This window comes from Myotis myotis, unplaced genomic scaffold (assembly GCF_014108235.1).
Source record: "Myotis myotis isolate mMyoMyo1 unplaced genomic scaffold, mMyoMyo1.p scaffold_m19_p_14, whole genome shotgun sequence".
Taxonomy (NCBI): Eukaryota; Metazoa; Chordata; class Mammalia; order Chiroptera; family Vespertilionidae; genus Myotis; species Myotis myotis.
The window spans coordinates 25,454,222-25,481,891 of NW_023416318.1; the positions used below are offsets into that span (position 1 = coordinate 25,454,222).

Sequence of the window (27,670 nt, forward strand, 5' to 3'; positions counted from 1 at the left end):
CCAACAAGTCTACAATTACATGTTGGAAAATTTCCTTAAAAGTCTGTTTATTCTTGGCTGTCTGTTCATATTTATGAGCAAGTTGCTGAAAATATGACTGTAAGGGAAGTCTGCAGTATGAAAGAGAGGAGCAAAACGGAAAACAAAGAAAAGGCAAGGAGAGGTAAAAGAAAAGGAAGTTAGAGGAAACAGAAACAATGCCAAAAACAGAAGAAAACTTCAAAAAGAAAAATACACAATATCCTCAGAGATATAAAAAAACAAGATGCTATAAAGTAGAAAAATTAAAATATAGCGATAGAAAGAAAAAATTAATAGGGGAGAATGCAAGACAAAGTTGAGGCCATTTCCCAGATAACAGTTTGAAAACTAGTGAGGAAAGTTGAAAATTAGAGGTCCATATAGAAGTTTCAAAAGAGGAGATCCAAGAAGAGAGAGGGAAATAAAATGGTCCAAAAAGAGACAACTCTCTTCTTCCCAGAGCCCAGCATTTAAAGTGAAATTAAAACATGGACAGAGGCTTGTGGAAATGCAGAAATAGGGATAAAATGAACATCTTAAAAACTTTCTGAAAGGAATAAACAGGCGTAACTCCCACTCCTTTATGTGGGAATGATAACAAATCTCTCAACAGCAACACAAGAAGTTATGGATCTATGCCTTTAAAATTCTGAATGGGAGATTATTTTTGGCATAGATTTTTATAACAAACAATCAAGTATGAGAGCAAATAAAGGTAGGCAGTAAGACAATTTTTTTGTTCTCTCATGAACTTTTCCTTGGGAAGTTTATAGAGAATTGTGTTTCAATAAAGCAAGGGATTAAATCAAGAAAGATGAAAACATGATTGAGGAGACAGGAACCCACTCCTGGTGTGGACCAGGCTTAAACCAAGACTATGAGGAAGACAAGCTCCCAGGAAAAGGGTCACTGATATGGGATGCACTTTGACATTTGGAGATAGATCTGCTGTGGGGTTTAGAAAAATATATTAGTAGGTTCATAGTACTTCTGTTAGAAAAACAGGAAAATATTAGATTAAACAATCTGAAATAGCCATTTTATAGGTAAAAATGTTGTCAAATATTGGCTGTTTCATATTATCCAAGGTAACTTACAGATGAATAATATAATGCAGAAAATTTGCTTTAAATACTCAAATAATAACAACAACAAAGTTGGAGGAATATGGGAAACAAGAAAGTCAGAAATTAAATGTTACTGAAACTGGGCAATAGACACCTGGGGTTCATTGTCCTGTTCTCCCTATTCATGTGTATATTTGAACATCCCATAATAAAAAGCTGTAAAAGAGAAAGTCATGACAACACCAAAATATGAAAAATTTTCAGTATCTTTCAGGAGGAATTTCCACTTGGCAATGCTCAGGTGAAGTCCACTTATAGACCCAATGGACACGGGGGTGGGATGGGGGAGTCAGGGAAAGAGCCCACCCACACTGGACCCTCCGTCACCTGGAGCAAGAGACATCAGGGATGTTCCACTCCAGCCCTTCCATTCTGAACGGACTCCACTGATTCTAGAACCAGTGCGATGAAACAGTACTCGAGAGCTGTGACAAATTGTTAGACCCAAAATCCAATAAGGCAACCATTTCTCACTGCCCAACCATTTACTCCCAGTTCATTTCTCTTCTTGTCCAAACAAAATTCCAAAATTCATCATGATAGTCACACCCCTGTAAATACCCTCAAGTCCCTGCTCTCTTACCTCTGCTCTTTGCAGTTGGCAATACCAGCCCTGGATGAACCCTGACTTCATGCCTTCTTGGCATCTGTATTGTGAGATCTAAACATTACCGGAGAAAACAAACTAAACCAATGAACAGGCCTAATGTTATATTTATTATTGCAAACTGTAAACGGCAATTTTATTATTGTTGCCATCTTAAATGTAGCTAAGTTACTTTAAAGAAGCAACATGTAAAACTGACAGCCAACTTTAAAACAACACAATGGGAGACAAAACACTAAATGGTATATCCATAGAATACTGAAAAAAAAACTACCTTGTTAGAATTCTATAGGCAGCAAAGCAGATATTTTTCAAGAATGAAAGTAAAATAAAAACATGTAGAGACTAACAAAAACTGAGATACACATCACCAGCAGGCCCATATTAAATAAAATACTTTAAGAACATATTTTAGCAGAATGAAAATATTCCTACACAGAATTAGGAAGGAAAAAAGAGCAACAAAAATGTCAAATATATGGAAGTCCCCCTCTTCAAAAAATATTTACTTTAAAAAATATTAATGTCTTGTCAGGTTTAAAATATATAATTAAAATACACAACTGTAACACCTAAATAAATAGGGAGATGAATGGACTTAAAGGATGCTAGAGCCCTGGCCAGGTGGCTCAGTTGGTTGGAGCATCATCCAGTAAACCAAAAGAGGTTGCACATTAGATTCCTGATCAAGGCACATACCTAGCTTAGGAAGAACTCAGCAAGAAGAGCATATGATGACAACTATAAAATCTTATTGAATGGTAAATTTAAAAATCTGAACAGCCCTAGCTGGTTTGGCTCAGTGGATAGAACACTGGCCTGTGGACTGAAGGGTCCCAGGTTTGATTCTGGTCAAGGGCACATGTCCGGGTTGCAGGCTTGATCCCCAGTAGGGGACATGCAGGAGGCAGCTGATCAATGATTCTCTCTCATCATTGTTTCTACCTCTCTCTCTCCCTCTCCCTTCCTCTCTGAAATCAATGAAAATATATTTAGAAAAATAAATAAATAAAATAAAAATCTGAGCAAATGAAAAGACATCCATCTTCTTAGATGGGATCATTGAATATTAAGCTTCTTAATATCATAACAATGTAGAATTAAAAAGCAAGTTAAGCCCTAACCGGTTTGGCTCAGTGGATAGAGCGTCAGCCTGCGGACTGAAGGGTCCCAGGTTCGATTCCGGTCAAGGGCATGTACCTTGGTTGTGGGCACATCCCCAGTAGGTAGTGTGCTGGAGGCAGCTGGTCGATGTTTCTCTCTCATCGATGTTTCTAACTCTCTATCCCTCTCCCTTCCTCTCTGTAAAAAAACAATAAAATATATATTTTTTTTAAAAAAAAGCAAGTTAAATTTGTGTTCCTAAAAGAAAAAAGGAACATTAGGTAAATGCTGAGGAAATATGAATGAATGATATATGGATTGTTGTTAATGCTAATGCATCAATATGGATTCATTAACTGTAACATACATCATACTAATGTAAAATGTTAATAGGGGAAACAGGGTAGAGAATATATGGAAACTGTTCCATCTTCACAATTTTTCTGTAAATATAAACTTCTAAAAATAAAGTTTATTTTAAAAAGCGTGTTTATAAGACAATCGGGTAAGTTTTCAATAACACAAATGTAATTCCAATTAAATGGATAAAAGTATCTTAAAGTTTAGAGTGAAATACCCAATAAAACAAATAAATGAATGAAAAAGAAAGAAGATATACTAGAAAGCCACTTTAATTAAATCAATATGGAACATTACTCTAGGCATATAATCAGAACAGAGAATCCAGAAATAAAACCCAGTTGATATGAGATTTTAATATATATATGACAAAAATGTATTTCAATTCAATGGGAAAGAGTGATTATTTAATAAACAGTGCTGGCACAACTGGCTATCCATCTGGGAGAATATAGTCAGTCCCCAATCTCATAAAATAAAAACAAATTCCAGATGGAGTAAATAAGCAATGTAATAAATAAAGCATCAAAAAGTTAGACGGAAACCTAGGAAACAACTTTTACAGTCTGTTTATTAACCAGAAAGAAAAGAGAGCCATATTTGAGTTTATAAAAGTTAAAAATGCAAATAATAGTAAAAAAGTCATATATTACTCTATCCCCAATCAGATAAAAGAAAAATTACTGACAAGATAAAGAGAAAAATAATGTAATTTGTTTAGAACTGTTTTGAAAGCAATCTGACAAATATTTTTAAGTTAACAGTACACAGACACTTCAACCAACAAATCACACTCCTGGGAATCTATCCCATAAAAATAAAGTCACCAATAAAATGTTTATTATAGTATTGCTCTTATGGCCAAAACAAAAACAAAAACAAAAAAAAAAAACACCAAAAACACAAGGAAACAAAATGAGTTCCCAACAATAAGGTAATAAATAATGGTACATTTATACTGTAGAATTATAAGCAGCTATTAAAAAGAATAGATTAGAGCTATACCATTTGACTTGGAGAAATTTTTCTGGGTGTATTTTTTAATGATAAAAGTGAGATATAGAGAAGTGCATGTACAATAATCCCATTTTTAAAAAACAAACATTGATCACAACCCAAAGGTATGTCCGCCCAATGTGTGTGTGTGAGTGTGTGTGCGGCGCATGCGCATGAAAGGTGAACATGGAGACAAATACAGAAGGAAATGCACCAGGTCGCCAGCACAGATTGCTGGTAGTGTGAGGGGGGAGGGGCAGGGATGCGCAGGGGGTGGGAAGAAAAAAATGAGCAGAATGTATAATACGATTGCACTGCTATTAATCAGAAACCTGCTACAACATGGACTAGGGTATAACATAATCGGCATGAATGTCCCTCCTCCACACAGTCCCCATCCTCACTCTCCCTCCTGGTCATCTGGCATTTCCTGGTGCAGTGAACTATTAGTCCTATACAGCATTAAATCCTATATTAAGTCTTACAATCTTTTGTGCATGTTGTGATAATCCTACCCAAAAACATTGTTTTCCATTAACATTTAATAAAATTGAATTTTTGGACCCCACTTTTCAAGTTGGGGTGCAGTTTTACCCACAAACACAAGTAAGTACCTATAAATAAAGAAATTAGAAAAGTAAGGAGTTGGTAGTTATACATTTACTGATGAATGTCCATCAAACAACAAAACTAATTACAGAAAAATATGCATTAAGTATTCTATTTCAGTAAAAGCAAGCAAAACCCTAATTATAAATGTATGCTTAAATACTTTTTTTTTGTTCTTAATCCTCATCTGAGGATATTTTTCCCATTGATTTTTAGAGAGAAAGGAAGGGAGGGAGGGTGTGGGAGAGAGACACGTCAACTGGGGCTGGGGATCAAACCTATAACCCAAGTACATGCCCTTGACCAGGAATCGAACCTGAGACCCTTTGGCGCACAGGCTAACACTCTGACCACTGAGCTACACTGGCTAGGCTTAAATACTTTTAAATGAAAAGTGAAAGCTTCGGAAAGTTGGCACAGGTTACCCAAAGGGAAGGAAGCAGAGGGGAAGGGGCAGATTATCAGCTTTGCTTTTATATCTCTCTGTATCTTACTATTTCACCTATTACAATAAACAAAAAAGCATTGCTTTTTAAATCTGAAAATATTAAGCAGTGAAAACAAAGATAAATTGCAAACAAAAGAAAATTGGGTATTAATTAGCACCTCCCTCATAAGATCCTTGTAAAATTACATAAGATAATCTATGTAAAGTGTTTAGCATACTGCCTAACATATTGTATATGCTCAAAAAATGTTATTTATTTATTTATTTATTTATTTATTTATTTATTTATTTTACAAAGACTGCAGAGAGCTGTAGAATTTACAAACCTCAAAAGATAAGGCCTTTGAAAATGACAGGGCACTTTTTCCTGTATTTCTGAATTTGGTCTCCTTTGGTGGGCAAGGACTCATATAGAGCTCATCAAACACACTTTCACTGATAGTAAAAATAAAATTACAATTAGACTTTCTTTTTAATTTTTATGAGTTTATTTCAGTCAAACTGATGACATGCTGGGAGCAAGATCTCAAAAGCTCTACAATTACATTTTTAAAAAGATATTTAAACAATAAAAAGGAGATGATAATCTTTTTGCCTTGAAGGCTACTTGAAGAACTTCAAGCCTGACTGGTGTGCTCAGTGGGTGAATGTTGACCTATGAACCAGGAGGTCACAGTTTGATTTCCAGTAGGGGCACATGCCTGGGTAGCAGCCTTGATCCCCAGTATGAAGGATGCAGGAGGCAGCTAATCAGTGATTCTCATCATTGATGTTTCTTTCTCTCTCTCTCCCTCTCTCTTTCTCTCTGAAATCAATAAAATATATTGGGGGGAAAGAACTTCAAGCATCTTAAGGCATATGCTTCTATCACAACCATTCAGATGAGAGATATTTCCCACATGTCAGAGAAGAATTAAAACACAATTCATAGAGATTGGAGAGTGGTGTCATTGATCTTTTTGAGAGCCTGTCCACATGGGAAATCCATTCCTAAATGCAGAAATTCCATTCCCAATTCTGAGAATTTCTTTGTTGGTCTGCCTAAAAGCATGTCAGTTTAGTTATAATCTACAAACCGAATTTGGCACATCGATACTATATTCCTATTATCCAATGAAACATTAAAATAAGTTCATAAATGGCCCTAGCCGGTCTGGCTCAGTGGATAGAGTGTCGGCCTGCAGACTGAAGGGTCCCGGGTTCGATTCTGGTCAAGGGCACATGCCTGGGTTGTGGGCTCGATCCCCAGTACGGGGTGTGCAGGAGGCAGCCAATCAATGATTCTCTCTCATCATTGATATTTCTCTCTCTCTCTTTCCCTCTCCCGTCCCATCTGATATCAATAAAAATATATTTTTAAAAAAATTAAGTTCATAAATGTCATGAGTGTGTTATTAGTCTTGCTACTTACATGGAGTTGACTTTCTCTTCAGGGCCTTGCACTTGACCTGTAACAGTGCCTTTGTTGGTATTCTTCACCCAGCCAACCACTCCTATTTTCTTAGCCTCACCTTCTGTGTACTGGTTTCAGGAGAAACAAGAGAAAGAAAGTCCATCATCAAAAGCCAGAATTTTTAACACTTGATTCTAACATTCAAAAAGCACTAAGCTGATAATTTCTTCCTAAAATTATACAACTGACCAACAGTAATTAATACCTCTATTTATAACAAACGTCACTTAAGTGGAATTTTTGTTAAATTCCACTTTCATTAAAGACAAGCATGTTATGAGAAAATAAACTGATCCTGGGAATTACTTCAAAACACAGTTTTTATGATGTGTTTGGGGATTAATAAAATTCAGTTGCATTCCTTGCATCAGCTAACACAAAATTACATTGTTAATCTGGGTTTCTAATGATGACCACTCTAAAATTCTCAATCACTGAGAAAAATATCCAGTTATAAGCAATAGAAAGTACTGGGTTAAAATATTCTGTTGCTTTCTGAATTATAACAAATGTTATAATTCTCCAGGTAAATTTATTTTTCTTATTATTCTTTTTTTTAAATATATTTGTATTGATTTTAGAGAGGAAGGGAGAGGGAGAGAGATATAAATCATCAATGATGAGAGAGAATCATTGACCAGCTGCCTCCTGCCTCCTGCCCTCTCTCTTCTGGGGATCGAGTTCGCATATTGCGCATATGCCCTTGACCAGAATCAAACCCAGGACCCTTCAGTCCGAAGACTGATGCTCTATCCACTGAGCCAAACCAGCTAGGGCTTCCTATTATTCTTAATAGGTTGTGTGTTTTTTAAGTCCTTTTCCTGGTTCCAAATTCACTTATGCTACTGGCAAATAAAAACCTAGAAATATTTTTTTTAATTTTGTTTAAATTTATTTTTAGAGAAAGAGAGGAAGGGAAAGAAAGAAACATCAACGGGAGAGCAAAACATCGATGGGCTGCCTCCTGCACTCCCTCTACTGGGGATCGAGTCCGAAACCTGGGCATGTGCCCTGACCAGGAATCTAACTGCAAACCTTTTGGTGCACTGGAGGATGCCCGACCAAACCACACCAGCCAGGGCAAAACCTAGCAAAATTTTTATTTTGAGTCATTTTAACTACATCATACTAAAATTCTTTGGACCCATTCTAACTAGAACTTTTTAAAGGCATGTTCTGTTTGGAAGCCAGGGTGACCACGATCTCTCTCTACGTTCCAAACAATATGAAGCAACCCAAACTGAGATGGTTATAGCTAGGGTTGATGTACGAGCTGGTTCTGAAAGTAAGTCAAGCTCTCATAGGTAATAACAAAAAAAGAGAGAATCTGATGGTAGAGGATACAACTATGTCGAAATGTGGAGGCGTATCGGTGGGACCTGTGAGAGTACTCAGAGGTTAGGAACAGAGACCTAATCTAGGGTCGGCCAGCTCAGATAAGTCGGTGAAAATACAAGTCACATTTAACTTTTAGGAAAGGAGTATGATAACAAAATCAGTATTTTAAAGGCAACAAGTAGTTTTAACTTCTAGAAACCTGGGGACCACTACCTTACGCAACATGAGCATGTTTCGTTATGCAATTTGAGACACATGCCCTTGGGTAGAGGGTTTCTTCCATCCAGAACAAGTGGAAGAGCCCATATTTGTATTAATATACCTAATCAAAAGGTTTAACTTAACCACCTCAAGAGAGGTATTTTGAAATTCATAGAAAATATTAGCTAAAGGCTAAGAATGCTGTAATGTTTTTAATAGACTACTTTGTAAAGACAGCTCTCATAAAAACCTCAACCAGTAATTTGTGTGTGAAGAAATAAAAATACATTTTTATTTGCTGTCAAGGATGGAGAATAAGCAGTAGACCAGCACTAAGTAGAAAGCTGCTCTATATTTGTGATTAGAAATAACTGTGGAGAAAAAAAATGTACCACCACCCCCCACCAAAAGCAGATTATATTGACTTACCATTCTGAAGCAGACACCTGTATAAAAGAAAGATAAAAATAAAGTCAGCTTGTCTACCTTTAAAAAAAATCATATATTTCCTAACTTAATTTTCACCTATTTTATTCAATAGTAAGTAAATGAAATGAACAAAATTTTTAATGTCTGAATATATTCAAAATGTGTTGAAAAATTTATTTTCTTTTAAAATCAAAAGATAAAGGGAAGATCACTTTTGGGAAAAATTAGTAATCTGAATATATCATTCAAAGTATAATAAAATGCCAAACAGTATATTTAGTCTATTTTAAAATGCTAACTAAAATCAAATGCTTATTATAAGGTCAGTTGAGTATATTTGACGTAACATTTACCTATCCTCAGCTTTTAGAATTTCTTCTTTAAAGACAAGGACTAAATCCAAGTTGAAATGTAATAAAATGTTTCTGTTTTAATGTTAATTCCACCTTCTGGAAAAGGCAAACTACGGGGTCAGGAAACATCAGTTGCAAAGGGCTGGGAGGGGAGAGAGGAGCGCTGCAAAGGGCACCAGGGAACTCTGGGGGATGATAACACCCACCGCTCTGTATATCTCCACTGCGGTGGTTACATGGCTGTCTGCATATTTCAAACCCCATGAAACTGTTCACTAAAAAGGGTGCATGTTAGCCCAGCCAGTGTTGCCCAGTGGTTGAGCGCTGCCCTATGAACCAGGAGATCATGGTTCGATTCCCGGTCAGGGCACATGCCTGGATTGAATGCTCGATCCCCAGTGTGTGGCATGCAGAAGGCAGCTGATCTATGATTCTCATCATTGATGTTTCTAGCTCTCTCTCTCCCTCTCCCTTCCTCGCTGAAATCAATAAAGTTATTTTTAAAAGAGATGAATGTTACTGAATTTAAATTATATCTCATTTGAAAAAAAATTATAAGAAAAAACTCGGGAAATCACAGGGGATGAATCAGGCAAAAGATATTGCCTCAATATACAACAATTGAGCCTGGTTAAGAAAATACAGAAGGATTCAGTGGGTTAGGTAATTTTATGTAATTCTGTAAGTGGATTTATAATAAGAAATATCATTTGTTTCCTGATGATAGTGTATTGTAGCACCAAAAGAATATAAAGAAAAAGAGTAGTAAAGCAATAAAGACAAGATAACCTCACAAATGGAATTTTTGTAGAGCTATAAAAATATTTTAAATGCTACATATAAAAGGTGGAGGAATGATGAGTGGAAGTATTGATCTGAAAGGGAATCTGTTATATAGATGGAGGGAAAGACATTAGCTAGCAGATATAAAAGAAAGTGCCAGAAAACTCAAGAAAATTTTCACACCATGTAGAAGAGAGACAACACAGGAGAGAAAACGGCATAACTGTGGGCCCGTGTGCAGTGGTTTACGCTAGGAGAAGACGCTGGAAGGCCCCAGTAGAGTTGAAGGTTTGGTCACTGCTGCACTGTGCATGGTCCCCTCTGAGCTCCTCAACAGTGAAGAGCGCTGCCTGCTGTTAGGTTAGCATCATGAAAAATAAGCGCATACAACTGAAGTAAACAGAAATTGGAAACATCTGGTCCGGCTTTTTTCTGCTCCAAGAGTGGTCCATGGACGAGCAGCACCAGCAGCACCTGAGAGTATTTTGCTTTCCTTTTTGTGGGTGTGTGTGAGACTTTTCAAAAAATTGAGATATAATTCACGTAATATTAAATACCCCTTTTTAAAGTGTTCAAAGTATACTAAATATACGGTGATATTTAGTAGATTCACAGTTTTGCAACCATCACCAGTAGCTAATTGCAGAACATTCCCATCACCCCAAAAGGAAGCCCCCTCACATTTCCCTTCAGCATTCATTCCCCATTCCCCACTTCCCCCATCCCTCGGGACATCAGGGCCAAGGCCCCTGTGATTTCCTTGGCCTTTCCCTCTAGGCCAGTGATGGCGAACCTTTTGAGCTCGGCGTGTCAGCATTTTGAAAAACCCTAACTTAACTCTGGTGCCGTGTCACATGTAGAAATTTTTTGATATTTGCAACCATAGTGAAACAAAGATTTATATTTTTGATATTTATTTTATATATTTAAATGCAATTTAACAAAGAAAAATCAACCAAAAAAATGAGCTCGCGTGTCACCTCTGACATGCGTGTCATAGGTTCGCCATCACTGCTCTAGGTTTTGGGAGGGCTGCTGGAGCGGAAATCATAGTCACCCTACAGTCAGGAGCAGGGAGAGTATAAAGGGAAAACCTTGGATGAGGACGCTCCTGCCAGAGCTTTCCTGCAAGCCTCAACCAAGGACCTGCTGATGTTAGTCCTTCCCACCTCTACCTGTGGGAGAACAGCAGTCATTCTCCAGGTTGGGACCATATCACATCCCTGACTTTTCCTATCACGCCACACCAAGAACCCTGCATTCCAGATCATCTTGCAGTACTGCAACCAGGACTAAACGGTTGTGCTCCCTCTAGATTTTATAACTTCCTTCTGGAGGAGAAAGCTTCTTTGCCCTCAGGATAGTTCCTTCTTTAAGGAGGAATAGCCATCAATGTGCCCCCCTTGGCCACTCTCTACCCTCTCTACCCTGTTTCTGATTCCTCCTTTGAGATAAGGAGTGACCAATCTAATGGGTAAATTTGGAAGGAGAACTGTGCACAGCCCACGTGCTTCCTTTCCCCCCTTCTCCTGGGAGTGAGTTACCCTCAGAGGTCATGCCTTCTGCTCTGTCCACAGGGAGGCCTGCCAGTGCCTGGCGGCTGCGTCTGATTTGGCAGTACAGCTTATACCAAGGTGCACTTACCTGAAGAAACACATCACATCCCCCAAACCCTGCTTTTTTTTTTTTTTTAATATATTTTTATTGATTTCAGAGAGGAAGGGAGAGGGAGAAAGAGATAGAAACATCGATGATGAGAGAATCATTGACCGGCTGCCTTCTGCATGCCCCCTACTAGGGTTCGAGCCAGAAACCTGGGCGTGTACCCTGACTGGGAATGTAACCTGGACCTCCTGGTTCATAGGTCGATGCTCACCCACTGAGCCACACCAGCCGGGCTCTGCTTTAGTCTTGGCCTTACTTGTCAATCAATAACTCACACAATGAAGAGAGGTGTTATTTACTTGGCCCCTCAACCACAGCCCCTATTTTAAAGCCTTAGAAGGAATTCGCAGCAGCAAGAGGTGACAGGATCTCCAGCCCGTTAACTTTGTGAAGCAATGAACCACGTGGGAATTAGCATTCAAAGCTCCATAATCCACTTGGAATTTCCCCAGAATCTTTCTGAGAGTCCTGATCCCTAGTCGGAAGCATACTGTGCAACAGAAGGAGGCACACAAAGAAAACAAGAAGCCAATTGGGGACAGATTTTCTGCAGCCGATTGGCACTGGCTGGAGCAGAGCACTCAGGGAACGCGGCCTGTGTGGGAGCCGTTCCTATGGGCTTTTGTGGCCTCTCTGCATTGCTTCCACCTCATCTGCTAAAGAGCAAGGAAGCTGATATTGACACGGACAGGTTTTTTACAGACACACTGCTCTGGAAACTGGGACAGGCATCAGCCCCTTCAGTTATGAAAGACTCGAGCACCATATGCTGCTCAGCCAAGGCTCAATCCGCTGCAACAGCACCTCACTCTGTGCAAAGATGTGTCCCTGAGCGACTCTGAGGTGAATATTGCAAAGGAAATACTATTTTAAATCTACAAAGGAATACTGGTATTGAAGAAATCATATGATGTCAGCCGCCTTTCATGCAAAATCAAATTTTCCTATTGTAATGTACCCCTTCATCCTGGGGTCTGACTGCAGCTGTCAATTTTGAAGGCAGACAGTCACCACCTTACAAAGCAGCCCTTAGTGATTTTAAACACCGTAGTGGCTAGAAAGGCCTTCTTTATATGGAATAAAATTCTGCCTCATTTCACCCTTTCTCCATCCATCCAGGGTCTGTCCCCTGGAGCCACACACCACGGCATCTGTCAAATAGTTAAGCTGGCCACCACGCTAAGGTGTTTTCTCCAAGTCAACTATCCCAAGCACTTTAATTTGAGACACTACTGAAGTACCCAGGACAAGCACAGCGTGCAGGGGCTATAAAAACAAGCCACCAGCTTGACCTTCAAAATACTGTCCTTATTGTCTAATGAGACACAGACATGAGTACATAAATAACTGCAGTGGAAGGCAAAATGGGTTAAAGTAAAATCAAGAAGTAGAACAGAACTATAAATGAAACGCTACAGGAACAAAGACGAGAAAAGGAATTAGAAGCCACTCCTAACACCAAGCTAACACTGTCAAAAACACACTTGCATTTCTACAGCACAGGGAAACCAGCAGATGGCCACAATCCATGTGCACGGGCGCCATTGGCGTTCACCTGAGAGCTGGTAAAACATCAGAGAACCCATGCACAGCTTAATCGATTTCCCTTTAAAACTTTCGGAATATATTAGTCTAGAATTCAGTGGTTCTCAACCTTCCTAATGCCACAACCCTTTAATACAGTTCCTCATGTTGTGGTGACCCCCAATTTCATTGTTACAAATTGAACATAATTAAAGCATAGTGATGAATCACAAAAACAATATGTAATTATGTATGTGTTTTCCGATGGTCTTAGGGATCCCTGTGAAAGGGTAGTTCGACCCCCCAGGTTGAGAACCGCTGGTCTAGCCGGACTGTAATGAAACCTAAGGAACATTATAAACCACGCCATAGCTACAAATGCTCTAAAAACACAGGTGGTCAGCCCACTGATCCTCATCTCAAAGCCCCCAACGCACAGAAGCTGGGGAGGGGAAACATGGAGCTTCCCGAAAATGTGGAGATTAAAAAGGAGAGGAGGCCCGGCCCCTCCCCCTCCCCTCGCCCTCCCCCTCCCCCAGCTCACCCACCACCACCCCCGCCCCGCCCGGCCCGCTCTCCAGCGCATGCGCGTCTCGCCGCCTCGCCCTCGGCTGCTGTGTCACCGCCGAGCGGAAGTCCGGGCCCAGGAGGGGGAGCCCCTCTCTGTCCTCCCCCTTCCTCCCCTAACACCTCCTGGCCTCCCACTGTAGGGCGTCCCGTACCCTGCACTCTCCCGAACACCTCGTAGTCCACGGATTTGAGGGGCCCCGCGGTAGACATGGCGGCGAGCCCGCTGCGGAGGAGCAGGAGCGAGAGGAGCGGGGTTCGGGGCACGGCGACTGCGAGCAGGAGGGGGCACATGGGGCCGCGCGGCGCACCCCGCGCCGGGTCACGCGCAGGACGGCGGCAAATGAGACCGCGGGCGGGAGCGGGCGGCGGGATGCTGGGCGGACCGGCCGGGGGCGAGGGCGGCGGGACGCCGGGAGGACAGACCGCTCGCCCGGGCGCCTCGGCCCGCCCCGCCCCCCCTGCTGGGACCGCGCGGCGCGCCCGCCCCGCTGTGTCAGTAAGGCCGGTGCTGTGCCCAGACGTCAGGAGCTCGGTCCCCAAGTGAGTGCTTTTGAAAGGACAGACCTGCTCATTGGTGATGCGGCGGCGTTGGCTGCTGAGCTTGCATTAAATGGGTGAGCGTCCGCCGAACCTGCCGGGACGCAGCCCGTTCCTGGGAGGATGGCTGCCTCCCCCGCCGCCTCTAGGGAGTCCGAGGCTGTGGGGCTCCATCCGGATTCTCCATGAATTCTGGCATACTTGGGGGCAAGACACTTTTAAAAATCTAAATTCTTTTATGTTAGTGAAAGCAGAAAAGAAAGCTTATCTCCTGTTCACTATTACAGCATTTTTGTAGTTTTGATTTTTTTCAGCAACATCCCAATTGCCTAGATTTAATCATTTAAAATGGCCTGTGATCATCAAGTATCTGAGGCCCTGCCTAGATTGAGCTAAAATTTTAAAATTTTGCCCAAAGTTTCTTCTGCTCAGTTAAGTTTTCTAGGTAATTTTTTTGAGTGCGCATCTATGGCATATACGTAGAAAGCTAACATTAAAAACAAAAACAAAAAGTTAAAAAAAGAAAGCTAAGGTTCTCAGGCTTCATGACAACCAGAAAGTTTAAACCACAATACACAGCAAGCATTTCAGTTTAAATCTTTTGCCTTTGTGCTACTAGTATATTAAAATACGCCCTGAGATGAATCACATGGTACCTGACAGCCCCTATTTGTATGGAAAATACGCTAATGGATCCTGTCCATACAGAAAGTAAAAGTGAAGTCAGATTTGTTTGTTCTATCTGGGTTTATCTGGATTCAGCATCTAAAAACACTGATTTCCACTGTCGTGAAGGGAATAATATGGAGGCTGAACAGAAATGGCTGGTGTGCAAGGTCAGTTATCAAACAATCCACCAGAGGAAGGCAGGTGTAAGCCAGGACTGGCTGGTCAGAGTCAAGGTAATGCTAAGGGCTAATAAGAGGCGTTTACAGAAGCCCCTGCGCCTTTTCAAAGGAGTCCAAGGCTCAGCTCTACCCAGGCCCCCAGAACTCAAGCCAACCTATGGGAAACAGACGCAACATCCTCCAGATGTTATTTCCACTCGTGGATTGTGTTTATGTGTCTGCTTTTTGGCTTGTGCTTGTTTTTACTGGCCAGGGCTCTATCAGGCCTAAAGCCCCTCTTTATAACAAACATTTTATAATGCTGCCTCTGCTATCCTGAAATGAAATGCATGGGTAATATAATTTACCCAAAACATTTGTAAACCAACATAATGATCTAACTATACAACAAAGGATAAATAAAACACACTTATAATAAAATAATATATATCAGAATGTAAACTCTTAGGCACTCAGAGGCTCAGACCTATGGGTACTATCACTGTGAATCCAACAACCACAAGTTTGATCAGGTACTGGAGATGCACAAACCATGGGCACTGTTAGCTGAGCCATGAGTTTTCAAATTAATGAATGCTTCTTAGTAATGCTCCCAGCAAACAATGTTTAATCTTCTCTTGGCTCACATAGTAGTTACATTCCTAGAACATTTAGTGAACTTAAAAATATATAGAACTTTATATAAAACTAGAGGTCCAGTGCACAAAAATTTGTGCACTCAGGGGGTGGTCCCTCAGCCTGGCCTGTGCCCTCTCACAGTCTGGGACCCCTTGGGGGATGACCACCTGCTGGCTTAGGCCTGCTCCCCAGGGAATTGGGCCTAAGCTGGCAATCAAGACATCCCTCTGGCAGCCTGGGAGCCCTTGGGGGATGTCCACTTGCCAGCGGGGAACAGGCCTAAGCTGCAGTTGGGCATCCTTAGCGCTGCTGAGGAGGCGAAAGAGGCTCCCACCACCACCGCTGTACTGGCAGCCATCAGCCTGGCTTGTGGCTGAGCAGAGCTCCCCCTGTGGGACCGCACTGACCACCGGGGGCAGCTCCTGCATTGAGCATCTGCCCCCTGGTAGTCAGTGTGTGTCATAGTGACCAGTCATTCCCAGTTCTGCTGTTAGGGTTAATTTGCATATTAGCCTTTTATTCACAAATGAGTGCACAATGCAGCTGTGAGGTGTTCTAAGGAGGCCAGGGTATTGTGAGGGAATTGAGGAACAAAGACCTTAATGACTCCTGCAAACAGAAGTTAGTATCCCAACCAGAACTAAGCCTCAGTTCTCCTGACTTCTAGATTTATGCCCCCCCCCCTTTTTTTTTTCGATCACACAAAAACGGGGAAATGTAATCTTATAAATCAAGACTTTTCAGAAGACTCTGGTCATGTGGTTATTATAATTGTAACGTAATGTTCCCTTTCATGGAGTCTCCAGACATTAACTCAGTTAAGCTTCCCAACTCTACTTCAAGGTGAGAATTATTTCCATTTCACCTTTTCTTCACTCAGGTTCAATGCCTTCTCCATTCGTCAGTCAGATTCATGAGGGCAGATTCCGTGTTTGTCTTATTCACTGATGTATCCCCACCCTCAGTGCCTAGCATAGGCAGGCAGTCAATAAAAATGTGTTGAGTCAACAAATGAATGAATGGAAGACTAACTTAGATTGAAAATTCTCAGAGGAGATGTGTTCTTTTCAATATGTCTTCATTTGTCTTGATATCCCCTTATGTGGCTACTAGAATTTAGTAAATTCTTTTTTGGGGGGAGGATTTAGTAAATTTTTAACTAACTAGTTTGCTGAATTAGTTCGAATTTTAAAAAGATTAGGGATGTCACCATCTCTTCTCTTAAGATGATCAACCATCCTGTTTGGCTCAGGACTGTCCCAGATTTAGCACTGAAAAGCCTGCATCTGCCTGGCCAGCATGGCTCAGTGGTTGAGTATCAACCTATGAACCTGGAGGTCATGGTTCAATTCCCAGTCAGGGCACATGCCTGGATTGCAGGCTTGATCCTGAGGGAGAGGGAGAGGGGGAGGGGGAGGAAGAGGGGAAGGAAGAGGGGGAGGGAGAGGGAGAGGGAGAGGGTCAACAGAGCCAAATATCAACAGTACAACGATTGAAATTTCTTTTGAGAGCCAAATTTTTTAAACTTAAACTATATAGGTAGGTACATTGTTATTAACTTAATTAGGGTACTCCTAAGGCTTAGGAAGAGCCACACTCAAGGGACCAAAGAGCCGCATGTGGCTCGAGAGCCGCAGTTTGCCGACCACGGACCTATAGGATGGGGTTAAGCAGGTAATCAGAGGTTAGTGAAGGCTGAAGCCTTTGATTTTGTTGGAATGTAGTGCAGAGAGACTTTGAAGATATGGTATTGAAAAGAATGAACTGGAAGGGAGATGAGAGGAAGACAAATTGTGAGGTCTCTGTAATAAACCAGGAACCTCATTACTTAAAATTATCTAAATTAGAACTTCCAGGATATATTTTACTTTAAAATGATTTAACCACATTCTAAACAAGTTTTAGATGATTTGTGGTGTTCTCTGACAGAACTGGCACGTAATATTGAATCAGATCGCAGAGGATTGTTTTAGCTTTATGGCCAGATGCAGAGACATATGTAAAGGTCTGGAAGCCAACAGATATGTTGAGAAATGCAAATTCTCAGAGTGAAAGGACTTGGAATCCTACATGGCAGCAGATGATCAATAGCTGTATCCAGATTCTTTGGAGTGATGGGTTGCTTTAAATTAAGATTTCATATTAGCTCACCAGGAAGTAAATTTTTCTAAGCATAATAAACTGCTTTAACCTTCTACCCATGGTCGGCAAATACTTTAAGCAATAAAAAAAAAAGAAATTTCAATCGTTGTACTGTTGATATTTGGCTCTGTTGACTAATGAGTTTACCTATAGTTTATAGGTAACCTATAATCAAGACACTTTGAATTATTCTGCTCTCTGAACACAAACTGACCTTATTTTTAAAAATATTTACTCTCGGATCTACTTTATGTAGGCTATCTCCTGACACTCACAAATCTTCCCCTATCCTGTCCAGTGGCCTGTGCAAGTATGTACCAGATTTCATCCTAATTATTTAGTGTCTTTCCCACTGGTACTGTGCCTTCCAAGAAATAAGATTCAAACTGGATTGAGGTCCTGTCACTATCATTAATCCTGTCACTGACTGGAAAGGATGACATTTTCCCTTTCATAATTAATCTTTGACTTTTTCCACATTTACCCAAGTGTACCCCTGTCAATTATTATGTAGCTGTATTGTAATTTTAGTAGTGCTATAGCAACAATTGACATTGCTTAGCTAAAAAATGTACTGTGTCTGCCAACAGCAGTACATCAGCAGACAAAAATTTTTATGTACCATTTAAGCTTGGAATGCCAACAATATGTGATTTGAATACTTTAGAAATTTTAAGCAAATGTTACTAATATTTAAGCTAATTTTAAATAACAGAAGGAAAATTTTATAATTCTAACCCAACCTTAACCATTTTTAGTATTCTCTTCATGTATTATGTATGCATGTGAATATGTATATATGTATACTTATCTTTTTTTTTTTTTCATTTCAGAGAGGGAGGAGAGATAGATAGAAGATAAAAATATCGGTGATGAATAAGAATCATTAATTGGCTGCCTTCTGCATACTCCCTAATGGGGATCGAGCCCACAACCCAGGTATGTGCCCTGACGGGAATCAAACCATGACCTCCTGGTTCATAGGTCGATGCTCAACCACTGATCACACTGGCTGGGCTCTTCATATATATTTTTAAGTAGTTAAAAATCATAATACAAATTTAATTTTTATTATTTCTTTTTCCATGTTATAGCCTTTCCAATAAATAGTTTAGTAGTTTCATGATATTCTATTTTTACTGAACTTATTGGGGTGACATTGGTTAATAAAGTTAAGTTTCAGGTATATAATTATACATCATCTGTATATTGTACTATGTGTTCACTACCCCAAGTCAAGTCTCCATATATCCCCCCTTTACCCTCTTTTACCGTCCCCCACCCTACCTTATGGTACTCTAAGTGAATATAACCATAAATTTACCTACCAAGTCCCTATTGTTATACACTCCGGTTATTTCTGATTTTTCACTACCATAAAAAAGTACTATGAAAGAAATATTCATACCTAAATTCATTCATATTCATGTTGCTCCCTCCCATATTATTCAATTATTTAGAAGTATAAAAAATAAAAAATAAAAGTATGTAAGTATGTATTGTTCTTGATATATATGGCCAAATTGTTTTTCAAAGGGCTGTGCTAATTTAAATATACCACTACTGGCACTGTATGAGTACATGATTTTTTTAAATATTTTTATTGATTTTTAGATTGAGTGGAGAAAGAGACACATTGATGTGAGAGCGAAAAATCTATTAGCTGCCTCCTTCATCCCTCCCACGTTGAATTAGACACAGAGACACTACAGTCTCTGTGTCTAAATCAGTGGTGGTCCGCGAACCACTGATGATCTGTGAGGTCCGAAAGGTTGGCGACTGCTGGTCTAAATGACATTGGAACAGAGGAGGCATCGCCTGTAAATCTATAAATCACCACCACAAAGGGTTAGTTGGGAATGATTCCTAAAGTGATGTCTCGGAAATTTGATATTGAAGTATAATTGATTTCAAGGACAACCAAAATTACTTTCTCCATCAACATATTTCTATTCCTGAATTATTTTTGTAACCATTAATTATGTGGAAAGAGCTGGACTCAACAGGATAAAAATTATTAAATCTCACAACTGAAGAGGCCTCAACAAACCAACGCGATGCTTCCTTCTTGGAAGGGATACTTTATAGTAAAGAAATGCTTGGATAATTATTACTAAACTGGACCCAAGATCATTAGACATCAGGCTGTCAGTCAGCAGAGGAAGTAAGCTGCTTTCCCAGAAGGGCCTTTAATCTTATTACAATTTATCAGAAAATTGCTTAAGCAATTTTATCAGGAAGACATATTTCTTCCCAGAGGAGATTCTGTCCTGGGTTTGAACCACTTTTTCTTTATCACAGTCCAAGTTAATATTCAAAACGCAGAAGTACATTTAGCATTAAAGCTTCTTTCCTCCCCCAGCTTGATATTTTAAAATCCTGTTACATATTTTCATAACTTTTTAAAATAAAATTTGAACACAGATTGACTATTAAATACTATAGAATTATCTTTAACTTTCTCATGTGATAATAGAATTATAGGTATATTTTTTTAAAAGGGCCTTATCTGTTAGAGGCCTTAACTGAAATATATAAGGGTGGTATAACATATTTTGCTTTAAAATCCTTGGGAGTTGCCTGGATGGTGTGGCTCAACGGTTGAGCATTGACCTCTGAAACAGGAGGTCAGGGTTCAATTCCTGGTCAGGGCACATGTACAGGTTGTGGATTTCATCCTCAATGTGCGGTGTGCAGGAGGCAGCTGGTCAATGATTCTCTCTCATCATTGATGTTTCTATCTCTCTTTCCTTCTCCCTTCCTCTCTGTAATTAATAAAAATATATTTTTTAAAATATCAAAAATAAAATCCTTGGGAGTTGAAGGCAGAACAGTTTAGATAGAATAAACTTATTGAATTGGTGGTATCTATTAAGCTGGGTCATGGGTACATGGCGATTCATTATACTATTTCTAATTTTTTACATGTTTGAAATTTTTATGTAAAGTTTTAAAATAAAATAAAAAATAGAAGTCCATTTTCATTCTATAAAATATGTGATCAATAATCCTCAAAACTGTCATGGTCATCAAAAAAACAAAGAAAGCCTGCAAAACAACCCAGAATTGCCCTAGGATAGTGGTCGGCAAACTCATTTGTCAACAGAGCCAAATATCAACAGTACAATGATTGAAATTTCTTTTGAGAGCCAAATTTTTTAAACTTAAACTATATAGGTAGGTACATTGTTATTAACTTAATTAGGGTACTCCTAAGCTGGCCTTTGCTAAAAACGTCCTCAATCTGATTGAGGTACGTTCGATGAGGTCGACCCCTTCCAACTCTCCCATCCACACTCGTCTTGTATACTTGTTTCGTCTATCTCCTTTCGTTCATCCTCTCTATATGTCCAAACCATCTCAACATACCTTTCTCAAAATAGACTCGCCCAGGCCAAAAACCGACTTCTGCGCATGGGCCACGAAGTTTCAATCGCACTGTACGTGCGCGCCGGCACGTGGTATTTTGTAGAAGAGCCACACTCAAGAGGCCAAAGAGCCACATGTGGTTCGCAAGACGCGGTTTGCCAACCACTGCCCTAGGAGACAGAATGACTAAATGTAAAGTGTATTCTGGATGGGATTCAGGAATGGAAAGAGGACTTCAGGTAAAAACAGAGGAACTCTGAATAAAGTATGGACTTTAGTTAGGATTCAATACCGGTTCATTATAACAAATGTGCCATGTTAATGTAAGATATTAATAATAGGGGAAACTTCCTGAACTATCTTCATAATAATTTTATAAATCTGAAACTATTCTCTCTCTCCCTTCCTCTCTCATATCAATAAAAATTTATTTTTTAAAATCTCTTAAATCCCATTAAGAAATTAACTCTTAGAGTACCTGAGAGATAGAAGCAAAATTGGAAGCAGTCGAATGCAATAAAACAGAATCATTCTAAATGAACTGAATTGTAACCAAACTGCCTTCTGAAAAGGGAAGGTGAAGTGGAAAGTTTGATGGTTCTGGGAGTCTAAAGGTAAAGGATGGGAACAGACTTTGAGTTCGATCACTGGTTCCTGAAGAATAAAGAAGAAAAGACAACTCAGCTCATCTATCTCATGATGCCTTTGGTGGGGCACTGGGTTGGTATCAAACCTCCACGTGAATCTCTGTCTAGCTTGCTTTCCTTCTGCAGGGCTGGAAAGTTAAAGCTGTATCTCCCAGACATTCCTGCAATTAGGGTTCCTGCATGACAGACACTGCCATCAGAAGCACTGTGCTATCTCTGGAGGGAGGACATGACCAAGGCAGAGGCTCTCTGCTGGTCCTTCTGTGATAAGCACAGTTACAGGGGGAGCTTCGTTTTCCTGGGCATTGTTCATTGAGGTTACCGTGACTGTAGCTTCTTGGGCACCTAGAGGCAAGGTGCAGAGCAATGTTTTACTAGTTAATGTTAGCAAGTGTGATGGGTTCTGGAGTGGCAACTTCCTGGGTGTGGTAGTTTCCAGTCCACAGCAGCTTCCTGATGCTGGCAGGGGAGGCACAGTTTTAAAACCAGCAGCTTCTCCATTCAGCACATTCCCTGACTGCAGAAGAATCCGTAGCTTCCTTGGTGGCCCAAGGAAGTGAGAGTCGATCCTGAAACATTATCCTCAAAGTGTCCTCCACCCCGGCTGCACATTAGAATCACCAGGGGAGCTTACTGACTGTACATATACACATGCCCAATATGTGAATTCAATATGTGAATTCCACAATCATTGTTCTTAAAAGCAACCCAGATGCTGTGATGTGAAGCTAAAGTTAAGAACCACTGATCCAGAAACTCTTTCATTAGTCTTCACAACAACTTCATAATCCAACCCGTCTAATACCCAATGTTAAACCCATGTCTGTTTAAATGTCTAAAATGGATTATTTTTTCTGTAACTGAAGCTTAGCCAATGCCTGGGGGCAAAATCTTCACAATCAGAGTAAACCAAAGTTTAAACAGAATGAAAGTTCAAATATGCCATCTCCTGCTGTCAATAAGAAGCATTAACATTGTCAGTGCTTACAAAGAGAAGAAATAAAGATTATAAGAAAGAACAAGCTAAAAATGGTACTAAAACTAAGCCTAGAGTTTTGAAAAATAAGTTTTTGCCAAGAGACTATAGCATAATGGCTTAGGTAACATATATTCTATAAATCAGTTATAGCCTGCTTATTTATATTTATTGTTTAGTGCTTTGCAGCTATAATGTTTTATTTGGAAAAAGAATTGCTGATATAATAACATTAAAAATAATCCTTCCAATGCCCTGTTTAAATGAACCATAATTTCTAGTCGACTGCTGCCACCTACCAACTATCCCAAGGCAAGGCAGGTCATGTGAATATTACTATTCCAATCTTCCAGCACAGTCAGTACTACTTAAGTTTTCTCTCATTTCAGTGTTATACTTCAAACATACTTTTAGGTGCATGCTAAACCCTTAAATGCTAAGCAGTTTAAGTGTTAGGGGTCTTTACTCAACAGATCACTTAAATATGATACCTTGATCATCAATTACTTCTAGATATGGATGTTATAGGAAATGCAAACTTACAAGAAAATTCATTCAGTAAATGTTGATTGAATTCCTACTATATAGTAGGCATTATGGGTTACAATATACTTATCTACTACAGCCTTTAAAATTAGACCTTTTTTTCAGTTTTTATTGATATTTTAAGGAGAGAGGAGGGGAGAAGGAGAGAGGGAGAGAAAAACATCGACCGGTTGCTTCCTGCACACCCACTACAGGGGATTAAGCCTGCAACCCCAGGCATGTGCCCTGACAGGGAATCCAAACGGGGACCTCTCAGTGCATGGGCCAATACTCAACCAACTGAGCCACACTGGCCAGGGCAAAATTAGCCTTCTTCAAAGGTCATGTGTTTCAGAGATAGCTTGTTCTATAAATAAAGTGATGATTGCCATAGTGAGAATGACTCAGTTGGTTGAGCCTCGACCCATGCACCTAGAGGTCATGAGATCAATTCCCAGTCTGGGCACATGCTGGGAACCATTTTGCCAACAGGCGGAGAAAGCTTGCCTGAGAATAACGACAACAGGGAGGAGAGCCAGCTGGAAAAGAAAAGTCAAGTGCTGATGACATTGTTTGAGCACCTGGATCTAGCCGTTCCTGAAAGCAGGCACTCTTCCTAGACTTTTCAGTTCCATGGCCCATATATTCACTTTTTTTTTTTTTTTGCTTAAATCAGCTGAAATTGGGTTTCTATCATGGCAATAAAATGAGCTCTGATAAATGTAGAATTATATCAAGAGGCCTCCTGAACTAAAAATGGAAATAAAACTAAGCCTAGAGTTTTGAAAAATAGAGCTGCCTAAAAAAAAATAAAAGAAAATAAAAGAAAAAAAAGAAAAAAAAAGAAAAATAGAGCTTCCTGCAACCACATCTCCCTCCTTAGAAAAAGCTTGTCTGCAATAGAATAAGAATAGCACATTCTCTGACATCAATTGAATTCCTGAATCAAGTCAACCCTGAGGCCAGCCTCCAGATGAATAAGACAGTAAGTCCCATATTTTGCTTAAGCTGGCTTGTATTAAATCTCTGGCATGTAACTAAGAGTCCTATCTTAGTTGTATTTGTCCTAACAGGAATGAGATATCAAGTTCCCTAAAATAAAAAATAATAATATCCAGTATTACTGATGTTGTGCCAAAATGGGGACTCTCACACATTGCTGGTATTTGGATACAAACATTTTGTAAAGCACTTTGACTGTAGATCTCAAAAGCCTTAAAAATTACTTGGAGAAGGGAAAGAAGGATAAATAAATAGAACACGGGGTGTTTAGGGCAAGATAGCTATAATGGTGAATACATAGTATTCACATAGCCCTCTGGCCACATAGCTCCCTGATGTGGTGAGCACTATGTTACTCTGGAGTTACCTTGCCCTGGAAGTGAAGCAGGGGGTCCCTCGGGGGTGAGGACGATGGAGCCCTAACGAGGCATGCACAACTCCGGAGACTAAGTGACACAGATCTAAGTTTATTGTGTAAGCGCAGCAACATATATAACATTCTTGATCAATCAGAAGTTTACACAATCCTTAGGGCAGCCAATAGTAGGAAAGATCAGGGTACTATGTAGTGGCTCTAGGAGGTTTGCTCAGGCGGGCACTGCCACTTCCTGGTGTGCCGAGGAAGCTTGTACAGGCGGAGTGTGCTCACGCCATTGCATCTGCCACTGCACTGAGATAAATCTCCTGAGCTCTTCCCACATGGAAGGTCACCCTTTTCAGGAGATAACTTCCAAGAAGGATTAGGCCCAAGTACCTTACACTCCTTAAAAATCCTCAAGAGCCCCCTAGAATCTACAAAGTCCAAGCTTCATGGCATGATATTTAAGGCTTCCATGATGTGGTTTAAATACTGTTCCAGATGCATTTCCCATTCATTGGGACTATTTTTTACATTTTGAAAACATTGGTCTGTTCCTCCATCATTGTTCAAAAAGTAGTCCCTTATGAATAGGTTGAGGCTGGAATGGTCAAATCAAACCACAGTTTCATATATCATTCCTGACATAGACCAAATAGAAAGCAAGTTAAAATGTGACATGGTTTGTACAATTGGTAGAGTGGAAAAAATGAGGATCTCTTTCTATGTAATGCAAGAGACATACTTCTGTGACCAGCACAGGGGTTCTAACACTGACCCCATAAAGAGTGCCGTAGACCAATTCCAGAATGTCATAATTTCAAGAGTTTCATCAAAAGGTTGATGAAACTTGGGGACTCAACAGGGTTAAGTCACACATATAATCACCTGTTGGGAATGGCTAAAGGCATTTCCCCAAACCTGAATAGGAAACTGATTGTGGCTGCCAGACAGTTAAAGGGCATCTTAATCTACATGTTAGTGCCTCCTACTGGCCAAACACCTGAACAACCGTAAGCTAATTCCCCCAAACTGACAATGCTTCTGTACCCTTTGAAACCTTACCCTTTGAAGTGTATTATCTCCACCTTGCCTTAGAACCAATCTATACTAATAATAGCCTAGGTGGCGTCACGCCTTTACGTCCTCACAAGATGGCCATCACAAAATAGCCATCATAAGATGTCCATCACAATATGGCTGCGCACACAGTGGAGGTGAGGCCTGGGGGTCCTGCAGCTCTGCGTGGTGTGGAGGAGACTGGTCCTGGCGTCTCTGCCACCTTGCACAGAAGAGGCGGGTCGCAGCAGGAGAGGGCAGTTGTGAGCAATCAGGCCAGAAAGGGAGGGCTGTTGTGGGTGGTCAGGCCAGCAGGGGAGGGCAGTTTGGGGCAATCAGGCCAGCAGGGGAGGGCAGTTGTGGGCATTCAGGCTGGCAGGGGAGGGCAGTTGGGGGCGATCAGGCCAGCAGGGTAGAGAAGTTGGTGGGGGGCGGACCAGGCTGGCAGGGAAGCAGTTAGGCATCAATCTGATCGGCAAGGGAGCAGTTAGGAGGCGATCAGGCTGGCAGGCAGGCAGGCAAGCAGTTAGGAGTCAGCGGTCCTGGATTGTGAGAGGGATGTCTGACTGCTGGTTTAGACTGGCAGTCAGACATCCCCCAAGGGGTCCCAGATTAGAGAGGGCAAAGGCCAGGCTGAGGGACACCCCCACCCCCATGCATGAATTTCATGCACCAGGCCTCTAGTTGTGTTAATAAAAGCAAGGGTCCTAGATAAGGAGGTAGTCTTCATTTCCTTTAGCTGAAGGTCCTCTGACCCCCAATGCCTTTCAAAATTATATCTCGTCTCCAGACTCTTTATTAGTCTCTGGATTCCTATGTCATCTACGCACAGCCTTTTCCAGATTCCTGAACCCTTCTTGATGCTGGGACAAGAACCCCGGCAAAGAGGAAACCAACGGGTAATTTTTGGCTCTACAGTGAACTGAATCTGGAAAGCCATGTTCATGTAAGTGGTCATTTAAATTGTTTTACAGTTTTATAATAAACTCTTAGGCAAATCACAGAAGATTAAATTGTGATTACAGAAAAGAATATGTTATCCACCTAGAACACTTAAAACAAAAGTTGCCGCTGACAAAGATTGGGAAGTAAAAGGGGAGAAGAGAAGGTGAAGGGGACCAGCTGAGCACAAATGTCCTCAGCAAGAGATGCTCTCTTGGTTGGTGGAACAGCAGATACAGGTTCAAGGATATTGTCTGAAATCAAAGAGGCGACTGGAAGAGAAAGCAGAGATTAGTGACAAAATTATCTTGGGAGGAAGGAGGCAGAGCAAGATAGCTAAATTTGCAACCATCATGTTATCTAAATCAAGAAACAATACATTTAGAGATTTCAAGTTAATCACAAAAAGATCTAAAAACAGAAACTGTTAAAGTAGTTTCCTCTGGAGAATAAGTTAAAAAGACACCATGAGGAAGCAATCAGTCAAATCTAGAATATGGGACATTCCACAAGACAACTGACCTAATTTCTCTAGCTAATCAATGGCATGGGATGGAGGCGAGTAGGGGGGGAGGGGGAGGCGTGAGTTACAGAGTAAATAACACTTAGGAGAGAAAACAACTGAATTCAATGTGGAAACTTTATTTGGGGTCCTTATTAGAACAATTTTGAAACATTCAGAAAATTTTGATCATGAACTGGATATAAGACAATATAAGAAAATTCATTTTGATTTATAGGGAACTCATACAACTTAACAAAAGGAAGATAAACAATCCAATCAAAAAATGGGCAAAGGACCTAAATAGACACTTTTCAAAAGAGGACATTCAGAAAGCCAAGAGACATATGAAAACATGCTCAAAGTCACTAATCATCTGAGAGATGCAAATCAAAACAACAATGAGGTACCATCTCACACCTGTCAGAATGGCTATCATCAACAAATCAACAAATGACAAGTGCTGGAGAGGATGCAGAGAAAAGGGAACACTCATGCACTGCTGGTGGGAATGCAGACTGGTGCAGCCACTATGGAGGACAGTATGGAGTTTCCTC

At 40.4% G+C, this 27,670-nt stretch overlaps 1 protein-coding gene across 6 annotated transcripts in view; it reads right to left on the reverse strand.

Annotated features, from left to right (window-relative positions):
- Window positions 1-27,670, reverse strand: part of ACYP2 (acylphosphatase 2) — a 158,573-nt gene that overhangs the window by 74,256 nt on the left and 56,647 nt on the right. For 2 of the 6 annotated variants that reach the window (XM_036334565.1, XM_036334563.1), the window contains 2 exons: window positions 8,694-8,710; window positions 6,684-6,793 (listed from right to left, as the gene is read on the reverse strand). In XM_036334565.1, coding sequence (XP_036190458.1) covers window positions 6,684-6,793; window positions 8,694-8,696 — 113 coding nt within the window. In that variant the 5' untranslated portion in view covers window positions 8,697-8,710. Of the gene's footprint in view, window positions 1-1,731; window positions 1,810-6,683; window positions 6,794-8,693; window positions 8,711-13,740; window positions 14,059-14,152; window positions 14,282-27,670 lie in introns of those variants that run through there. The other 4 variants (XM_036334564.1, XR_004971838.1, XM_036334567.1 and 1 more) reach the window with 4 other exon arrangements.